The sequence below is a fragment of the Phyllostomus discolor genome, chromosome 2 (genome assembly GCF_004126475.2).
Source record: "Phyllostomus discolor isolate MPI-MPIP mPhyDis1 chromosome 2, mPhyDis1.pri.v3, whole genome shotgun sequence".
Classification (NCBI taxonomy): domain Eukaryota; kingdom Metazoa; phylum Chordata; class Mammalia; order Chiroptera; family Phyllostomidae; genus Phyllostomus; species Phyllostomus discolor.
Genome location: NC_040904.2, coordinates 171,195,420 through 171,211,401, shown reverse-complemented (window position 1 = coordinate 171,211,401; position 15,982 = coordinate 171,195,420). Strand labels below are relative to the sequence as shown.

At 36.2% G+C, this 15,982-nt stretch overlaps 1 protein-coding gene across 1 annotated transcript in view; it reads right to left on the bottom strand.

Annotated features, from left to right (window-relative positions):
- Positions 1-638: 638 nt before the first annotated feature.
- The window catches only part of PUS7L (pseudouridine synthase 7 like), a 64,023-nt gene continuing 48,679 nt past the window's right edge, over positions 639-15,982 (bottom strand). The window contains exon 9 of the mRNA XM_036019156.1: positions 639-819. Coding sequence (XP_035875049.1) covers positions 805-819 — 15 coding nt within the window. The 3' untranslated portion in view covers positions 639-804. The remainder of the gene's footprint in view (positions 820-15,982) is intronic.

The window sequence follows — 15,982 nt, the reverse complement described above, 5'->3', positions numbered from 1 at the left end:
GTTCAGTTCAGTGGCTTTATACTGACTCTAATTATTGGGCAATTATGTAATCTGAGAAGGTAAAGGCCTAATTCTGGGCAATACAAGGTTTACAACAGGGGACTATTCGTATATATGCAAATAATATTCCATTCAGAGTAAAAATGGTTAAATGTTTGTGGTATGGTTTGCTAGAACCTCAGAAGATACAAAGATAGATCAGATCATGTTTCTGTCTTTACGTTTCTTACAGTTTCATGAAAGAGACAAACCAGTATGCTACATACTAATTATAAGGCAAAAAACTCTGAGTGCAGATTCACAAGGCCATCACTTTTTACTTACACAAATACAATAAGCTCTTTGTGATCTTGGCCATGCTACTCAACCTCTCAATGCTTAAATTTCCTCATGTGAAAATGTGGGTAATAATATTAGCATCTACCTCCTAGGGTTGTTAGGAAGCTCAAAATGAGTTAACATTTAGAAATGTTTAGCACAGGTTCTCACAGGTGATTAGTGCTAGATACGTATCTATTAAGTATTGTAGTGCTTAGAGCTTTTTATTTTTATCCCTACTGATTTATTGTTCTTAACATATCTCATATATTTGGAAGACTTTAGTCAGTTTCAGAGGAGAGAAAATAATTTGTATTTACATCATTGTCTTTTCTTACCATCAGTAAAATGAAAATCTCCTCTGGATGCAGAGTTTCTGGTTCCAGGGAAACACACTGGAGGTGCCTCACTTTGCAGAAACAGTCACGGCAAACACTTTATGAACTCTTAATCAGCTGGTGAGGAAATTCAGGCCAAATTTAGAGTCTATGTGGCAAAAGGCTCCAATGACAATACAAATTCAATTTGCTTCAACTAAATTAGGCAATTAAGAGAAAAACTGAAACTTTCAGGGGCTCACAAACAACATAAATTCAGGTTTTCAGTTTATCTCATAATTACTTTCTTCAGTACAAATACATTAATAGAATAAATTGAAATTCTAAAGTGAACTAACATGTAGTTATGATGCTTTGACAGGTACAAGTATTTTTAATAAATTTGCTTAGAGTCTAAGAGGAAGAAGCATTGTAACAAAAGAAAGACTTGTATATTTGTTTTGTTGTCCTAATGTTGACTATTTAATAGAAAAAATAAGAACCAAGATACCCAATAATTGTCTCTGTGGTATTTACAGAATAATACCTTTGAGGTATTTATAGAAGAATTGGCTTTCACTGATTTCACTTGGAAGCACTAGAAAATGCTGGATAAACTGACCAAAATGACTTTTCGGAAACTCTGAGGAAGACAGACACATTAATTTTTACATCATCTATTTTAAAATACAAGGATAATAAAAGTTTTTTAAATCTGCAAAGGACCTGAATTGACATTTATCCAAAGAAGTCATTCAAACACCCAACAAGAATATCTGAAACAATACTCCACATCACTAATCATCAGGGAAGTGCAAATCAAAATCACAATGAGATACCACCTGATACCAATTACATTGGTTATTATCAAAAAGCCAGAGATAACATCTGTTGGTGAGAACACAAAGAAAAGCAACCCTTGTGCACCATTGGTGGAGGGGTAAATTGGGGCAGCTGTGATGGAAAACAGTATGGAGAGTCCTCAAAAAATTAAAAATTAAGAATAGAACAACTATATGATCTAGCATTCCACTTCTGGATACATATCTGAAGGAGATAAAATTACTGCATTGAAGAGAAAATAAACAAACAAACAAACAAATAAATAAAATATAAGAACACAAAAAAGTGAGTGCATGAAAATAAAGAAAGTATAAAGTGAATACAATTTCTCGTCTTTTTGTTTGTTACACGCTATTAAAAAAGAATGATAAAGCCCCGGTGTTGGGAACCACCCTGACTGGTATCAGAAGCTGAAACCCCCGCCTAGGCTAAGGCTAAGGGAATGCCCTTGGAACCGTAAGCCAGCAAGGAGACAAGGGTTTGTCTCCCTGGCAGGAATGCTGCTTCTGCTGCTTTATTCATAACTGAACCCCAAAAACCTTTGTCAGTTAGCCAAAGACGGGTAAGATTCCCCACGGGGGGAACGACCTAAGGCAGGCACGATCACTTTGGGAGGCCCCCCAAAAGAAGGACTTTGGGGGCTGCAGCAAAAGAGGGTGACGGACCCTCGCTCCTCAGCTTTGACATAGCCTGAGTTCTCATCGTCTGGGAGAAAATCTCCTTATTGCCTTAGTTCCCGTGCTAAGCCTGAAACAATGACAGGGTGGTGCAGCTCTGTGCTGAAAGGGCAGATTCCCTGGGTGATCAGGCCTAAGAAAGAACATGTAAATTACTGTGAAACCTTCTTTGTTTAGAATGCTCTCAACTGAATGAGAGGGGTCCAAGGAGGAAGTTGGTTCCTCAAAGTCTTACAGCTCTTTGACCCCGACTCAATAGGCCGCAAAGTTCCTTGTTTTCTATAGTTCCTTTCTTCCCCCGGATAAGTACTGTACTTTACCTGAATTATTATGCAAAATGAGCCCAATAAAAGCATGTATGGACGGCAAATCAGGGCGCCCCCCACTAGGGGGGGTGGCCATTCTGTCCCTACTTCCCCACAGGACCTGGTTGTCTCTGTGTATGTTTGTTTCTCGCGTGTTTTTCGGTGAGCCATCCACAGCGTTCCGTGGTCACTGCTGGCCGGTGACCCACGCGCAACACCTCGGCTGGCGTAGCTTAGTGGATTGAGCGTGGGCTGCGAACAAAAGTGTCGTAGGTTCGATTCCCAGTCAGGGTACATGCCTAGGTTGCAGGCCACGGCCCCCAGCAACCGTACATTAATGTTTCTCTCTCTCTCTGTATCTCCCTCCCTTCTCTCTCTAAAAATAAATAAATAAAAAACCTTTTAAAAAAGAATGATAAAAATTACCTGATTAAGCCTAAAGAAAAAAGAGAGAAAAGAAAAAAAAATAAATGCAAGAAAATAAATAAATAATGGATTTAAAATACTGCTATTAAAACTCAAAGATTATTACAATGGATTAAATAAGAATTATATGCTTACAAGAGATACATCAAGACACAAAGCTTTGAAAAAAATTTTAAATACATAAATATATACTATGCAAACATTAAGAAAACAATATTGTTACCTAGTTATACTTATATAGTTATACCAGACAGAATAAACTTTAAGACAGAGACATTATTAGAAATGGAGATACTTTATTATGGTAGAAATGTAAACCCACTAGAAAGCTGTAAAATTCAAATTTGCATGCAGTGTAACATAGCCTCAAAGTATATAAAGCAAAATTTGATGAAAATAACAAGGAGAAACATAATTTGTCATCAGAATGAAAGATTTTAATATACTTCTCTCAGTAATTGACAGAACAACCAAATACACACACAATGAGGAGGACATAGACAACTTGAATGACATAATTATCTAAATTGATCTAATTGATATCCATAGAACACTACATTCCAAATATCAGAATATGTATCATTGGTAAGTGTACATAAACCATTTACCAGAATTGACAATATGCTAAGCAACAAAGCAAATCTTATCAAATTTAAATGATTAGATCAATAGAGAGAGGTTCTGTTACAGTAAGATTAAGTTAGAAATCAATACCAAAATTATAAATATCATTTCAAAAAGCTCAAATATTTTGAAACTCAAGAATCTACTTCTAAATGACACATGGGTTAAATGTATAAATTTAAGAATATTTTGAGCTGAATTGTAAAGATTATGTGATATTTCAAAACTTATGGGATGCTAGCAGAGCTGTGCTTGAAAGAGAATTTATCTTTAAATGCTTATATTGGAAAAGAATAAATGCTGAAAAATAGATTACATAAGTATCCATTTTAGGAAGTTAGAGAAAGAATAACAAACTATGTCCAAAGGAGGTACAAGATAGGAAATAATAAAGATAAAGGCAGAAATCAATGAAATATTTTTTAAAAAAACTATAATAGAAAAAGAGAAACAAAGTCAAAAGTTTATTCTTTGAAAAGGCTGATAAAACTTATAAATCTCTGAAAATATTAACTGAAAAAAAGATAAATATATATAGACTACCACATTAAGAATAATTTATAATTCCTACCAATATTTGAAGACAATAAAAATTAGCAGCCCTGGCTGGTGTGGCTCAATGGATTGAGTGCTGATCTGTGAACCACAGAGTCACCGATTTGATTCCCAGTCCTGGCATATGCCTGGGTGGTCCAGGTCCCTAGTAAGGGGTGCTCAAGAACCAGCTACACACTGATCTCCCTCTCTTTCTCCCTCCCTTCTCCTCTGTCCAAAAATAAATAGAATGTTTTTAAAACATAGCAAAAATTTTTATGTCAATTAATTTTAAATTTTAAATAAATTAGACACATTTCTAGAAAAACACAACTTACCAGCACTGACAGAGAAGAAACAGAAACCTTGAATAGTCCTGTATTTATAAATATATATTTCTTCTTTCTGCACACAAACAGGCCCAGTAGAGGGAGCCACACACCGTGGATCGCTGAATCTCCAAACAGGTTGACAAAGCACAAGCAGCATCTGACAAAGGCCTACACAAGTCTTTGAAGATCTTCCCAATACATAGAAACAATTACAAAGAACAAGTCGAAATGGGAAGACAAAGAATCAGACCTTATGAGGGAACAAGAGGATTCTCCAGAAGAAGAACTAATGAAATGGAGACAAGCAATTTATCAGAGAGTTTAGAGTAATGATTACAAAGATATTCAACAGCATGAAAAAAGATGTAGAAACCATTAAAAAGGACCACTCAAAAATAGAGTGCAATATCTGAAATAAATAATATACTGGAAGGAATAAACAGTAGGTTAGATGAAGCAGAAGATCGAATCAGTGATTTGGAAGACAAGGTAGAAAAAAATACCCAGGAGGAGCAGCAAGAAGAAAAAAAATTAAAATAAATGAGGAGAGCTTAAGAAACATTTTGGACAACATGAAGTACAACAACATCTGCATCGTGGGAATGCCGGAGAGGAGAGCCAGCAAGAGATAGAAAACCTATTCGAAGAAATAATGACCAAAAATTTCCCTAATCTGGTGAAGAAAATATATGTTTCTTCATCTATTAAATAAATTGAATAATAATGAAAAATCCTCTCACAAATAAAAATCTTGTCACAGGTGGCTATTGGTAAATTTTTCCTAAAAATTTAAGAAATAATATTAATCTTACTTTACTTCTTTCCCAAAACAGGAAATAGAAAACACTTCCCAAATGGAGGAAATCTGATAAGGAAAAAGAATGATGAAAATAGATTTTTAAAATAGCTTGGGGCAGTATGCATCATCAATAAACTTTAGACACAACTACAACTTTTTAACTTTTAGAAGTTATTTTTTTCTTCATCCTGATTTTGAATTTTAAATAGAGTTCAAAGAAGAAGGGACGTATTGGCATAACTCTATTTGTACTAATAAGATAAAAGAATTAATATATTCAATGAGTATTTAATTGGTCACCTCTCTTCTTCCTCTTTTTACCTTCTGTCCTGGCCCTGAGCTTCTCCCTGCTAAGTATGTACACACACTCATTTGCCTTTTTTCATCAAAACTCCCCCATAGCCCTGTAATTTCCTCTTCTACCCTACTGCCTTCCTTAACCACTCAGACTTGAAAAATTAAGCTGATCTGTTTCTACTTTCTCACATCCCATTTTGTCATCAACCTCAGCAACCTGATTTCCAAGTGTTCACTTAAGCTGCTCTCGGTAATGTCACTGATGAACTCCAACATTCCAAATGCGATGCAGTCTTCTCAGTCTTTATTTTACTGGACCTTTCTGCTGCACTAACAGTGTTCACGTGCACTGCCTGTGGAAACTTTGCTCCCTTGACAACCTTGACAATAATCTCTTCTAGTTTTCTAATCATGTTTTTGTTTCTGTGGAGTCTCCCTCCTCTGATTGGTTCATATGTTTTCTTCATGAAGAAAAGGGGTGTCCAAACTGTATAGAAGTACAGTTTCTAAACAGCCTTTCAGAATTTAAAGGAATGAGAATTCAGAATTTAAAGGAATTTACTGCTTATATATGAGGTGGAACTGTTTAACTTCTACCTTGCTGTCTTTTGAAAATTTTAAATCACATTTTATGCTTGCAAAATAAATCAGAATTCTCAGAGTTTAGAAAATAAGTGAAAAAACATAAGATATACTACTCTCTCTCCAACCCTTCAAGGCAAACCTCATCCACAGCATAGACACTGGGATAGATTCCTCCTAGAAGCAATTCACAACTGGCCCTTTCCACACCTACAGTAAGAACACAATTGTAATCACCACCCAATCGCCCAAAGCCTTTCCCTAATAGTCACTTTGGCCTGAATTATACTACACAAGAACATACAAGTCAATAATTAAAGAAAGAATACAGAATATGGACCATAACAGTCCTGACTGAGGTGCTAGATAATTATGATTTTTCTAAATACCAAAAAAGTATTTAAATTAACTTGCTCTTTAAAGAAAAAAATATTGAGGAGCAGTTTTTGCATTTGTCAAACACTTATCTTGGATCAGAAGAGTAAGTGCTATTCACTTCATTATGAACTGCTAGTACCTTTTGAAGTTGAAATGTGTCCTCAGATTAAGAAGCAAATGGTGTATGCAAATAACCATCTGTAAACTTAATATATAGGTTCCTGGTAAATCCCCTGAAAGCAGTATTTATAACCAAGCTGTGGAAATCTACAAAACAGTATAATATACATTTAATTCACCCAAACAAATAATTTCAGTTATTTGTCTACAGATGATAATCTCACATGGGCAGTCATTGACTTATCTTATAATTTATATCCTACTGATTAATGGCCTGGCCTACCACAAAATCAGACTATCAAACACCTAAACTTAGAATATTTATTTTAAACTTCCAAATCTTTCTAAAAATATTTTTAAAAATAGTATCTAACAAAATTATTTTTTATTCTTTAAAAATATTCTTTATCTCTAGTACTTATATAATCCACTCATCAAGTGAATATAAATTAAGGAATGGAAGTTTTCTAAGTAGGAAAGATCTCAATGAACAAGGAGGAACTTATGTAGAAAGGTATATCCCTGAACATGTTATGAGCATTTTATGAATATTTTAAATAAATGTTCATGTTTTAAAGGATATTTAGTTATTAAACTGAAAAAGACTCTCTAATTCGTTCATTGTATTTTACTTTAGGAAACATTTCTTTACCAAACACGAGGCCTTGCTTATAAAGAATTCTCTCTTCCTATAGAAAATGCCCAGCTGCCTTTTGGGTCACTTAAAGAATGGGTCTGTGAAAGGCAAATATGTGCATTGGCATGTAACCCGATCCTAAGAAGGCGCTCACTAATTTCAATTCAGATAAGACTTCCTGAATGAGCATGGTGTAAAAATGTTGGTGACTTCTTTGAATGGGTGTGCATGCTCACAGTTGAACAACGGAATAAAGGATACCACCGTAATGCCCACAGCGTCTAACTGAGGTTGATTTGAACATTTACAGGAGGTGTTTGGACTGTCTGTTTCCCATTAATGGCAGAACAAAGCACAGGAGGCAGCTACTGCCTCTGCCTCCCCACCCACCTCAGTTCACCCCTGTCAATCTTAACCACAACAGACTGTTCTCTCAACTGACAGAAACAGAAGTGCTGCACCATGAAACTCTATCTTTTGACAATGTCTTTCTGAAAACCGAGCACAACCAGGGTAAGATGAATGAGGCAGGAAAGAAAATTGAATCAGGGTATCATCTTGCTAACCCTACCAGTCTTGCCTTACTTCTATCCCAGGTTTCTTGTCCAGCCTTTAGCACGGAAGAGAATGGGCTACATTTGTCTGGGGTTCCTTCTCCTACCCTTTCAACTCCCACACTCTTCTCTCTCCCCATCTTCCCCGTCACAACACCACAACCCCTTCAAAGCAGATTCCTGTTTCCTATTAAAAGTGACTTTCTCAGTTATGAACTGCAAAAGAAACTCTACTACCAAAGTGGCTAAGTCAAAGTAACAATTGTAATAAATAAATGCACTTTAACCAAGATGGATAGAAAAGACTGAAAACATTCTTCGTTCCCTACCTTCAAATAAACACATTTCAGCAATAATTTGGAATAGTAAAGGCCATTATCTGGCCAAATAAAAAAGGAAAAAAACCCTGGAAGATTATGGGAAACTTGATTATCTTCTTCCTTTTTCTCCACTAGAAACATAACTTATACCTTCTCTGTTAACTCCTAATGTAGCATGCTGTCATAGGAAAAGCCATGTACCAGAGTTTGGGACTCTCTTTGGAACTCACTTGGTGTATTTCTTAAGACAAGTCATTAATCTTCCTAAGCCTTAGGCCCATCAATTGTAAAGTTTATAAAAATGTTGCAATTGATGGGCCCAATGGAGTTTATAAAAACATCTCACTCATAAAGTTGTGTAGATTCAATTGTCCAATTGGCTTTTATATAAACCTGGAAAGCATTATAGAAATAAAGATGTTGCTTTTGTTATTAATAGCCCAATTACAAGCCCCAACAATTCCATTATCTGACTCTAACTTATCAATCATGATGATAATTTTGTAGTTTTAATTGGTGAGCAATCAAATTCTTTGTTACCACACTTTAAAATTTATTATGGCCTCAGCTCTTTACAATTAATAATTCTTTCCTAATAAACTACATGTGATTCATTCTTCATAATAAATAACCAGGCAAAAATAACTAAAAGCAAGACCGTGGCATGTGGCCCAGCTGTTATCATTGAAGCTGAGTTTGGCTTGTATGAAAAGAAGATGGTTGAGTTTTCTGATGTTTCAACAGCAGAAATATAGCAACCTTTGGCATAGCTGGAGGACACAAGGAAGAAGTGGAACAGATCCACCAATTTCCGGGAAAGTTATTAAAAAGAGGTGGTTAACATTCAAGTTGGAAAGTCATGAGGGCAAAGGTAAAATCACAAATAATGACCAAATCTCTAAAAAGTCTTAATAGTAGCCCATGGTTAATCTTGACATGGAACTGTTAAGATGATGGGGACAGGCTGACCTATCCAGAACACTTACTGACAGTATAATTGCACATTTTATTTTGAGGCTTCCAAAAATCCTTTCCTCATTGAGTATTAACCTGACTAATGTCTTTGGCAATAAGAAAGTACAATTCCTGGCTAGTTCAAGTTCATATGGTCTTATGAAAACCTAAAAACAGATTTTATACAACCATTTTTTATTATCTATTTTTATTGTATTTTTTCCATTACCATTTAGTCTCCTTATACCCTCCACACACACTCCTCAATGCAATCACCACACTGTTGTCCATGTCCATGAGTCCTTTTTCCTTTTTGTTCCAACCCTCCACCCCCTGCCTCCCTCCCCTTAGCTGTCATCCTGCTCTCTATGTATGAGTTTGTCTCCATTTTGCTTATTAGTTCAGTTTGTTCATTAGATTTCACATATTAGTGACATCATATGGTATTTGTCTTTCTCTGACTGGCTTATTTCACTTAGCATAATGTTCTCCAGATCCACCCATACTGTCACGAAGGGTAGAATTTTCTTCTTTTTTAAGACCAAGTAGTACTGCATTGTGTAAATGTCCCATAGTTGTTTTATCAACTCAGCTACTGATGGACACTTAGGCTGCTTCCATAGCAGCTGTTGTAAGCTGCTTACAACTGCTTAGCAATTGTAAATAATGCTGCAATGAACATAGGGGTGCTTATGTTCTTTTGAAATAGTGTTTGGGCTCCTTTGGATATATTCCCAGAAGTGGCATTGCTAGGTCAAAAGGCAGATCCATTTTTAATTTTTTGAGATATTTCCATACTGCTTTCCACGGTGGTTGCACCAGTCTGCATTGCCACCAAGAGTGCAAAAGTGTTCCCCTTTCTTCGTGTCCTCACCAGCACTTGTTGTTTGTTGATTTATTGATGATAGATGTGAGATGATATTTCATTGTGGTTTTAATTTGCATTTCTCTGATGACTAGTCACATGGAGCATCTTTTCATATGTCTATTGGCCATTCAGTATGTCTTCATTGGAGAAGTGTCTATTCAAGTCCTTTGCCCATTTTTTAATTGGGTTGTTTGCTTTTTTAGTATTGAGTTTTGCAAGTTCTTTATAAATTTTGGATATTAACCCCTTATGAGATGTATCAGTGAATATGTTCTCCCATCCTATGGGTTGTCTTTTTATTTTGTTGATGTTTTATTTTGATGTGCAAAAAACTTTTAGTGTGACATAGTCCCATTTGTTTATTTTGCTTCCCTTGACTGGGGAGATTTATCTGATAAAATATTGCTGTGAGCAATCAGTTGCATTTTTATATGCCAATAACAAACTACCAGAAAGGAAAAATAGGAAAACAATACCATTCACAATTGCTTCAAAAAGAATAAAATACCAGTGTTGCAGGTTTGATTCCCAGTCAGGGTACATGCCTGCGTTGCAGGCCATGACCCTCAGCAACTGCACATTGATGTTTCCCTCTCTCTCTCTTTCTCCCTCCCTTCCATCTCTAAAAATAAATAAATAAATAAATAAATCTTTAAAAAACAACAATAAAATACCTACAAGTAAACCTAACCAAAGATGTAAAAGACCTGTACTCAAAAAATTATAAGACAATGAAGAAAGAAACTGAAGGAGATACAAATAAGTGGAAGCACATACTATGTTCATGGATAGAAAGAATTAACATCATTAAAATATCTATACTACCCAAAGCAATCTATAGATGCAGTGCAATTCCTATCAAAATTCCAATGACATATTTCACAGAACTAGAACAAATATTTCAAAAATTTATATGGAACCTCAAAAGGGCCATCATAACAAAAGCAATCCTGAGAAAGAAAAACAAAGTTGGAGAAATCACACTACCTAATATCAAACTATACTATAAGGCAATAGTAATCAAAATAGCAGGCTACTGGCATAAAAAAGACACATAGTTCAATCGAGCAAAATAGAGAGCCCAGAAATAAACCCACACCCTTATAGTTGATTAATATTCAATAGAGGAAGTGAGCACATACAATGGGTTAAAGATAGTTTATTCAATAAATGGTGTTGGGATAATTGAACAGATACATGCAGAAAAATGAAGCTAGACCACCTTCTTACACCACACACACACAAAATTAAAAATTGATTAAAGACTTAAATGTTAGACCAGAAACCATAAAGATCATAGCAGAAAACACAGGCAGCAAAATCTCATAACCATTTTTGATGCTGCTAAAAAAGAAAGATAATTTCATTCCTTTCAAACATCTCTCTTCTTAGAGCACATTCTTCACATTAATTTAAACATCTGTAATGATGTTATTTTTAGATGGTTGGTTTTGGGGACTTCCGGCCAAGATGGAGGCATAGGTAGACACACTGTACCTCTTCATACAACCAAAATAAGGTCAGCAACAATTTAGAAACAAGATAACAACCAGATCTGAAAGAAAATTTAACTGTATGGAAGTTGGACAACCAAGGAGTTAAAATATACACGTTCAGGCAGACAGGTTGGAGGGGCAGAGTTGGGCAGCTGGGTGGAGAGGGGTCAAGGTACAAAAAGTGGTGGCACCAGACATGTAATGCATCCAGGACGTGTGAGGCATCTCAGGCGCAAGACCACAGCAGGCGGCTGGCAAACTGAGTGAGGCAGCGACTATGAAGCGAGGCACTGCACACAAGGCTCCTGGCTGTCAGGGCCACATTCAGGTACAGGTAAACGAGGCAAAATTGGGCAGTGAGATAGACCACGAAAACCAGGGTCCTAGCACTGGGAAATAGAGCCTTGGGACACTGATTGAAAACACCTGTGAGGGCTGAGGCACAGGGAGAGACACCCAGCCTCACAGGAGAGTGCGTTGGAGAGACCCATGGGGTCCTAGAACGTACACAAGCCCACCCACGTGGGAATCAGCACCAGAAAGGGCCAGTTAGCTTGGGGGAAGTGGCTGAAATCCCACAGAGAGAGGAGCAAGCGCCACTGTTCCCTCTCAGACCCCATCCCCACATACAGCATCACAACCCAGAGACTGGGTTGACCCGCCCTAGAGAACACCTAAGGCTTCACCCCTCATATGTAACAGGCATGACCAAATCAAAAAAAAAAAAAAAAAAAAAAGGCTCAAACAGAAGTACAAATCAAAGCCCCAGAGCCAATACTTTTAAGGAACCAAGAGATAGCCAACCTATCAAATGCGCAGTTCAGAGCACTGGTGATCCAGATGCTCACAGAATTGGTTGAATTTTGTCACAAATTAAATGAAAAAATGAAGTCTACAATAAGGGAAATGAAGGAAAATGCACAGGAAGCCAATAGTGATGGAAAGGAAACTGGGACTCATATCAATAGAGTGGACCAGAAGGAAGAAACAACCAAACAGAAAAGAATGGAGAAATAAGAATTCAAAAAAATGAAGAGAGGCTTAGGAACCTCCAGGATATCTTTAAATGTTCCAACATCTGAATTATAGGGGTACCAGAAGAGGAAGAGGAAAAGCAACAGATTGAAAACATATTTGAACAAATAATAAAGGAGAACTTCCCCATTCTGGCAAAGGAAACAGACTTCCAGGAAGTCCAGGAAGCTCAGAGAGCCCCAAAGAAGTTGGACCCAAAGAGGAACACACCAAGGCACATCATAATTATATTACCCAAGATAAAAATGAAGGAGAGAATCCTAGAAGCAGCAAGAGATAAGGAGACAGTAACCTACAAAGGAGTTCCCATCAGACCGTCAGCTGATTTCTCAAAAGAGACCTTACAGGCAAGAAGGGGCTAGAAAGAAGTATTCCAGCTCATGAAAGGCAAGGACCTACATCCAAGATTCCTCTATCCAGCAAAGCTTTCATTTAGAATGGAAGGGCAGATAAAGTGCTCCTCAGATGAGGTTAAGTTAAAGCAGTTCATCATCACCAAGCCCTTATTATATGAAATGTTAAAAGGATTTACCTAAGAAAAAGAAGATAAAAAACATGTATAGTAAAACAACAGGAAACTCACAGTTATTAACAACCACATCTAAAACAAAAACAAACTAAGCAATCAACTAGAACAGTAACAGAACCACAGAAATGGAAATCACATGGAGGGTTAGCAACAGGTGAGTGGGAGGAGGAGAGAGGGGGAAAAGGTACAGAGAATAAGTAGCACAGATGGTAGGTATAAAATAGACAGGGGGAGGGTAAGAATAGTATGGGAAATGTAGAAGCTAAAGAACTTATGACACATGGACATGAACTAAAGAGGGGGAATGTGGGTGGGAGAGGGTATGCAGGGTGGAGGGGAGTGAAGGGGGGAAATAGGACAACTGTAATAGCATAATCAATAAAATATATCTAAAAAGATTGTTGGTTCCTGTCTTAAACAAATCTTTATCAGAAAAAATGTTTTTTTATTCAACTGTCAAAATGAATAAAATTTTATTTTTAAAATACGACCTCCTCCACTATTTCTTATTTTCATAATAAAATCACTTTTCTTGAAGGGTCATGAACCCTTTTTTATAACAAAATAGTTCATGAGGATTCATATCATCTGTGATCCGTTATCTTTCTGAAAATATACTGTAAATGGAATAATACACAGATAACATTGCATTGACTATGGGGCATCATTTCAATTATTTTAAAAAGAGATAAAGTATAGGGTTGAATTAATGAAAAATGTGTGTGTGAATGAGTTTCTTATAGCCTTGTTATAAAAATGAGGCTGTAATAATTGCTTCAATATATAGATTTTATTTTTATGATCTCTTTTATTGAGCAACTTTGGTATTAAATGTTATTCATTTGATTTTCTTCTTATTTCAGACTTCAGGTGGAACTTTCTTTTAATTGACACTCAAGAATCCTGTGCATTGATTTCTGTTCTTCGAGCTATGAATATTACCACACATATCATGGAAAATAGTCATGTTATTTAACTACAGATTTTAGGTTAATGACAAGATTCCATTAACTAGTGATTTACTAAAAATAGTGATTTTTCTTCCAATAAGTAAGACACACATCTCTTTAAATCTTGAAAACTTATAATAAACTTTCAGATGTTTCAGGGAAAGAATGGAGCTGACTTGGGGGATAAAAAAATAGAACATCTATCAGATACAATTACAGAGTTAAAAAAATAGAATTATGAACTAAGAAAATCACTAATGATACCAAATAAAGTGAATATGTATTATTCAAGAATTCCCAGAATATTAGGACAACACAAATGTGGTCAGATAATAACTCTTATTAGGAGGTAGTAAATCTTTTGTCCTCTTATGAGGTTCAAAAAATATATATATCTAAGGCCAAAGGAAAAAAGAAAAATCACAAATTACAATTACAGTATGGGGGGGACAAAAAACCTGGAATTATTTTCTGGAAGGCAGGCCCCTTGTGGTGGGGGCTTTCCTGCCTAGGTGAGTGTTCTTGGAACCCATCTGTATCAATGTACCAGCCAGAGTTGTTGTGAGAAGCTGCATTCAGCTTCAGTGAATTTTTTTGAAGACTCTTTCAACCTGTTTGCCCATTTCCTGATGTGTGATTTATGGGCACACCCGCCCACACCGTGCTGAGTGTTCAGCAGTTTTTGACCAAAAAACGGCATGACCCCCATGCCCCACCCTCCCTATTCACTGGATCTCACCCTGAACAACTTTGTTTCCTCAGATGAAAAATGACTTTGAAAGGGACCATTTTGCCAATGTGGAAGAGGTGAAACAAAAAACAGCAGGAACACTAAAAGGTATCAAAATCGACAATTCAAAAACTGTTTTGAGCAGCAGAAAAAACATCTCAATAGGTGTATTGCGTCAAATAGAAAGTACTTGGAAAGTGATTGAAGTTTAAACATGTAAATATAAATACACAGTTTTTTTATAAATAAATTCCAGGTGTTTTGGGGTACCCCCTCATACATTCTTGAAGGAACTCTACCATATTTGAGGTATGAGCTTACCTTTGTGTATTGATATTAAAAACTATCAAGAAAATGTGGCAGAGTGGATCAGCTGCAGAAATTTCTAAAGACATTTTAATAATAGTTGCTATGTCACAATGATGATATTAATGGTAACTTGTTAATTTAGTTTTCCAAATTTTCTTTCAAGTTCCCATGTGATTTTTATAACACACATACCCTTTAAAGTATAAGAGTATAGAGTTTTCATAAGTAAAATGTTGATAGTATATAATTTGTTTCTTTTTTTACAAACAATGCCCACTCTAAACTTGTTTTGTAATCTAAATTTGAGGGCTAATGTAGCACTTCTCTGCAGCCATTAGTTATAGTAGTGTTAAGTCTTGGGAATAAAATCTGGTAAATATATGGTCAAGAGCTGTAAAATGTCAGAAATTGTATTCTCTTTGCAAGCTACCAAATTAGCTTGTTACAGTCTCCTGTACATTTTTAAAATCCATGAGTATCTGGAGTCGGAGACAAAGGATGGTTCACTGGTCACAGCAATAGCAGCCTGAGTGTCAGTGTTTGTACTCGTTCCCTGAGTCCCAGTTTCTGAAGGTGATGCACAGACAGCCAGTGATGTCTGCACATGCATATGGTAGGCTGTGTTACAGGAGTAGAATCCTGAGCTTAGGGAACTTGAATCTTTCATAACAGGCTGTAAGCCTGCCTGACCTTGTACAAAGAATGACATTTATTATACTGGACAATAAACAAACCTGCCCTTTGCTCTGGAAGGAGATACTATTTCTATCTCCCAAGAATATTTGCTATACCAGAGGTCATCAGAATTTATGTGAGGGGACAGACAGCGAATGTGTTAGGCTTTGTGGGTCATATGATCTCTGCTGCAACTGTGTGATATTGTCTGAAATTACAAATAGGTTATATGTAAATGAATGGATGTGGTGAGTTCCAATAAAACTTTATTTTCAACAAGAGACAGCAAGCTAAATTAATCCATGAGTATAAAAACATCCTTAAACATATAGTATGAAACAAAAACGTTCAGTGTCTTTTTTCTCAAGATACG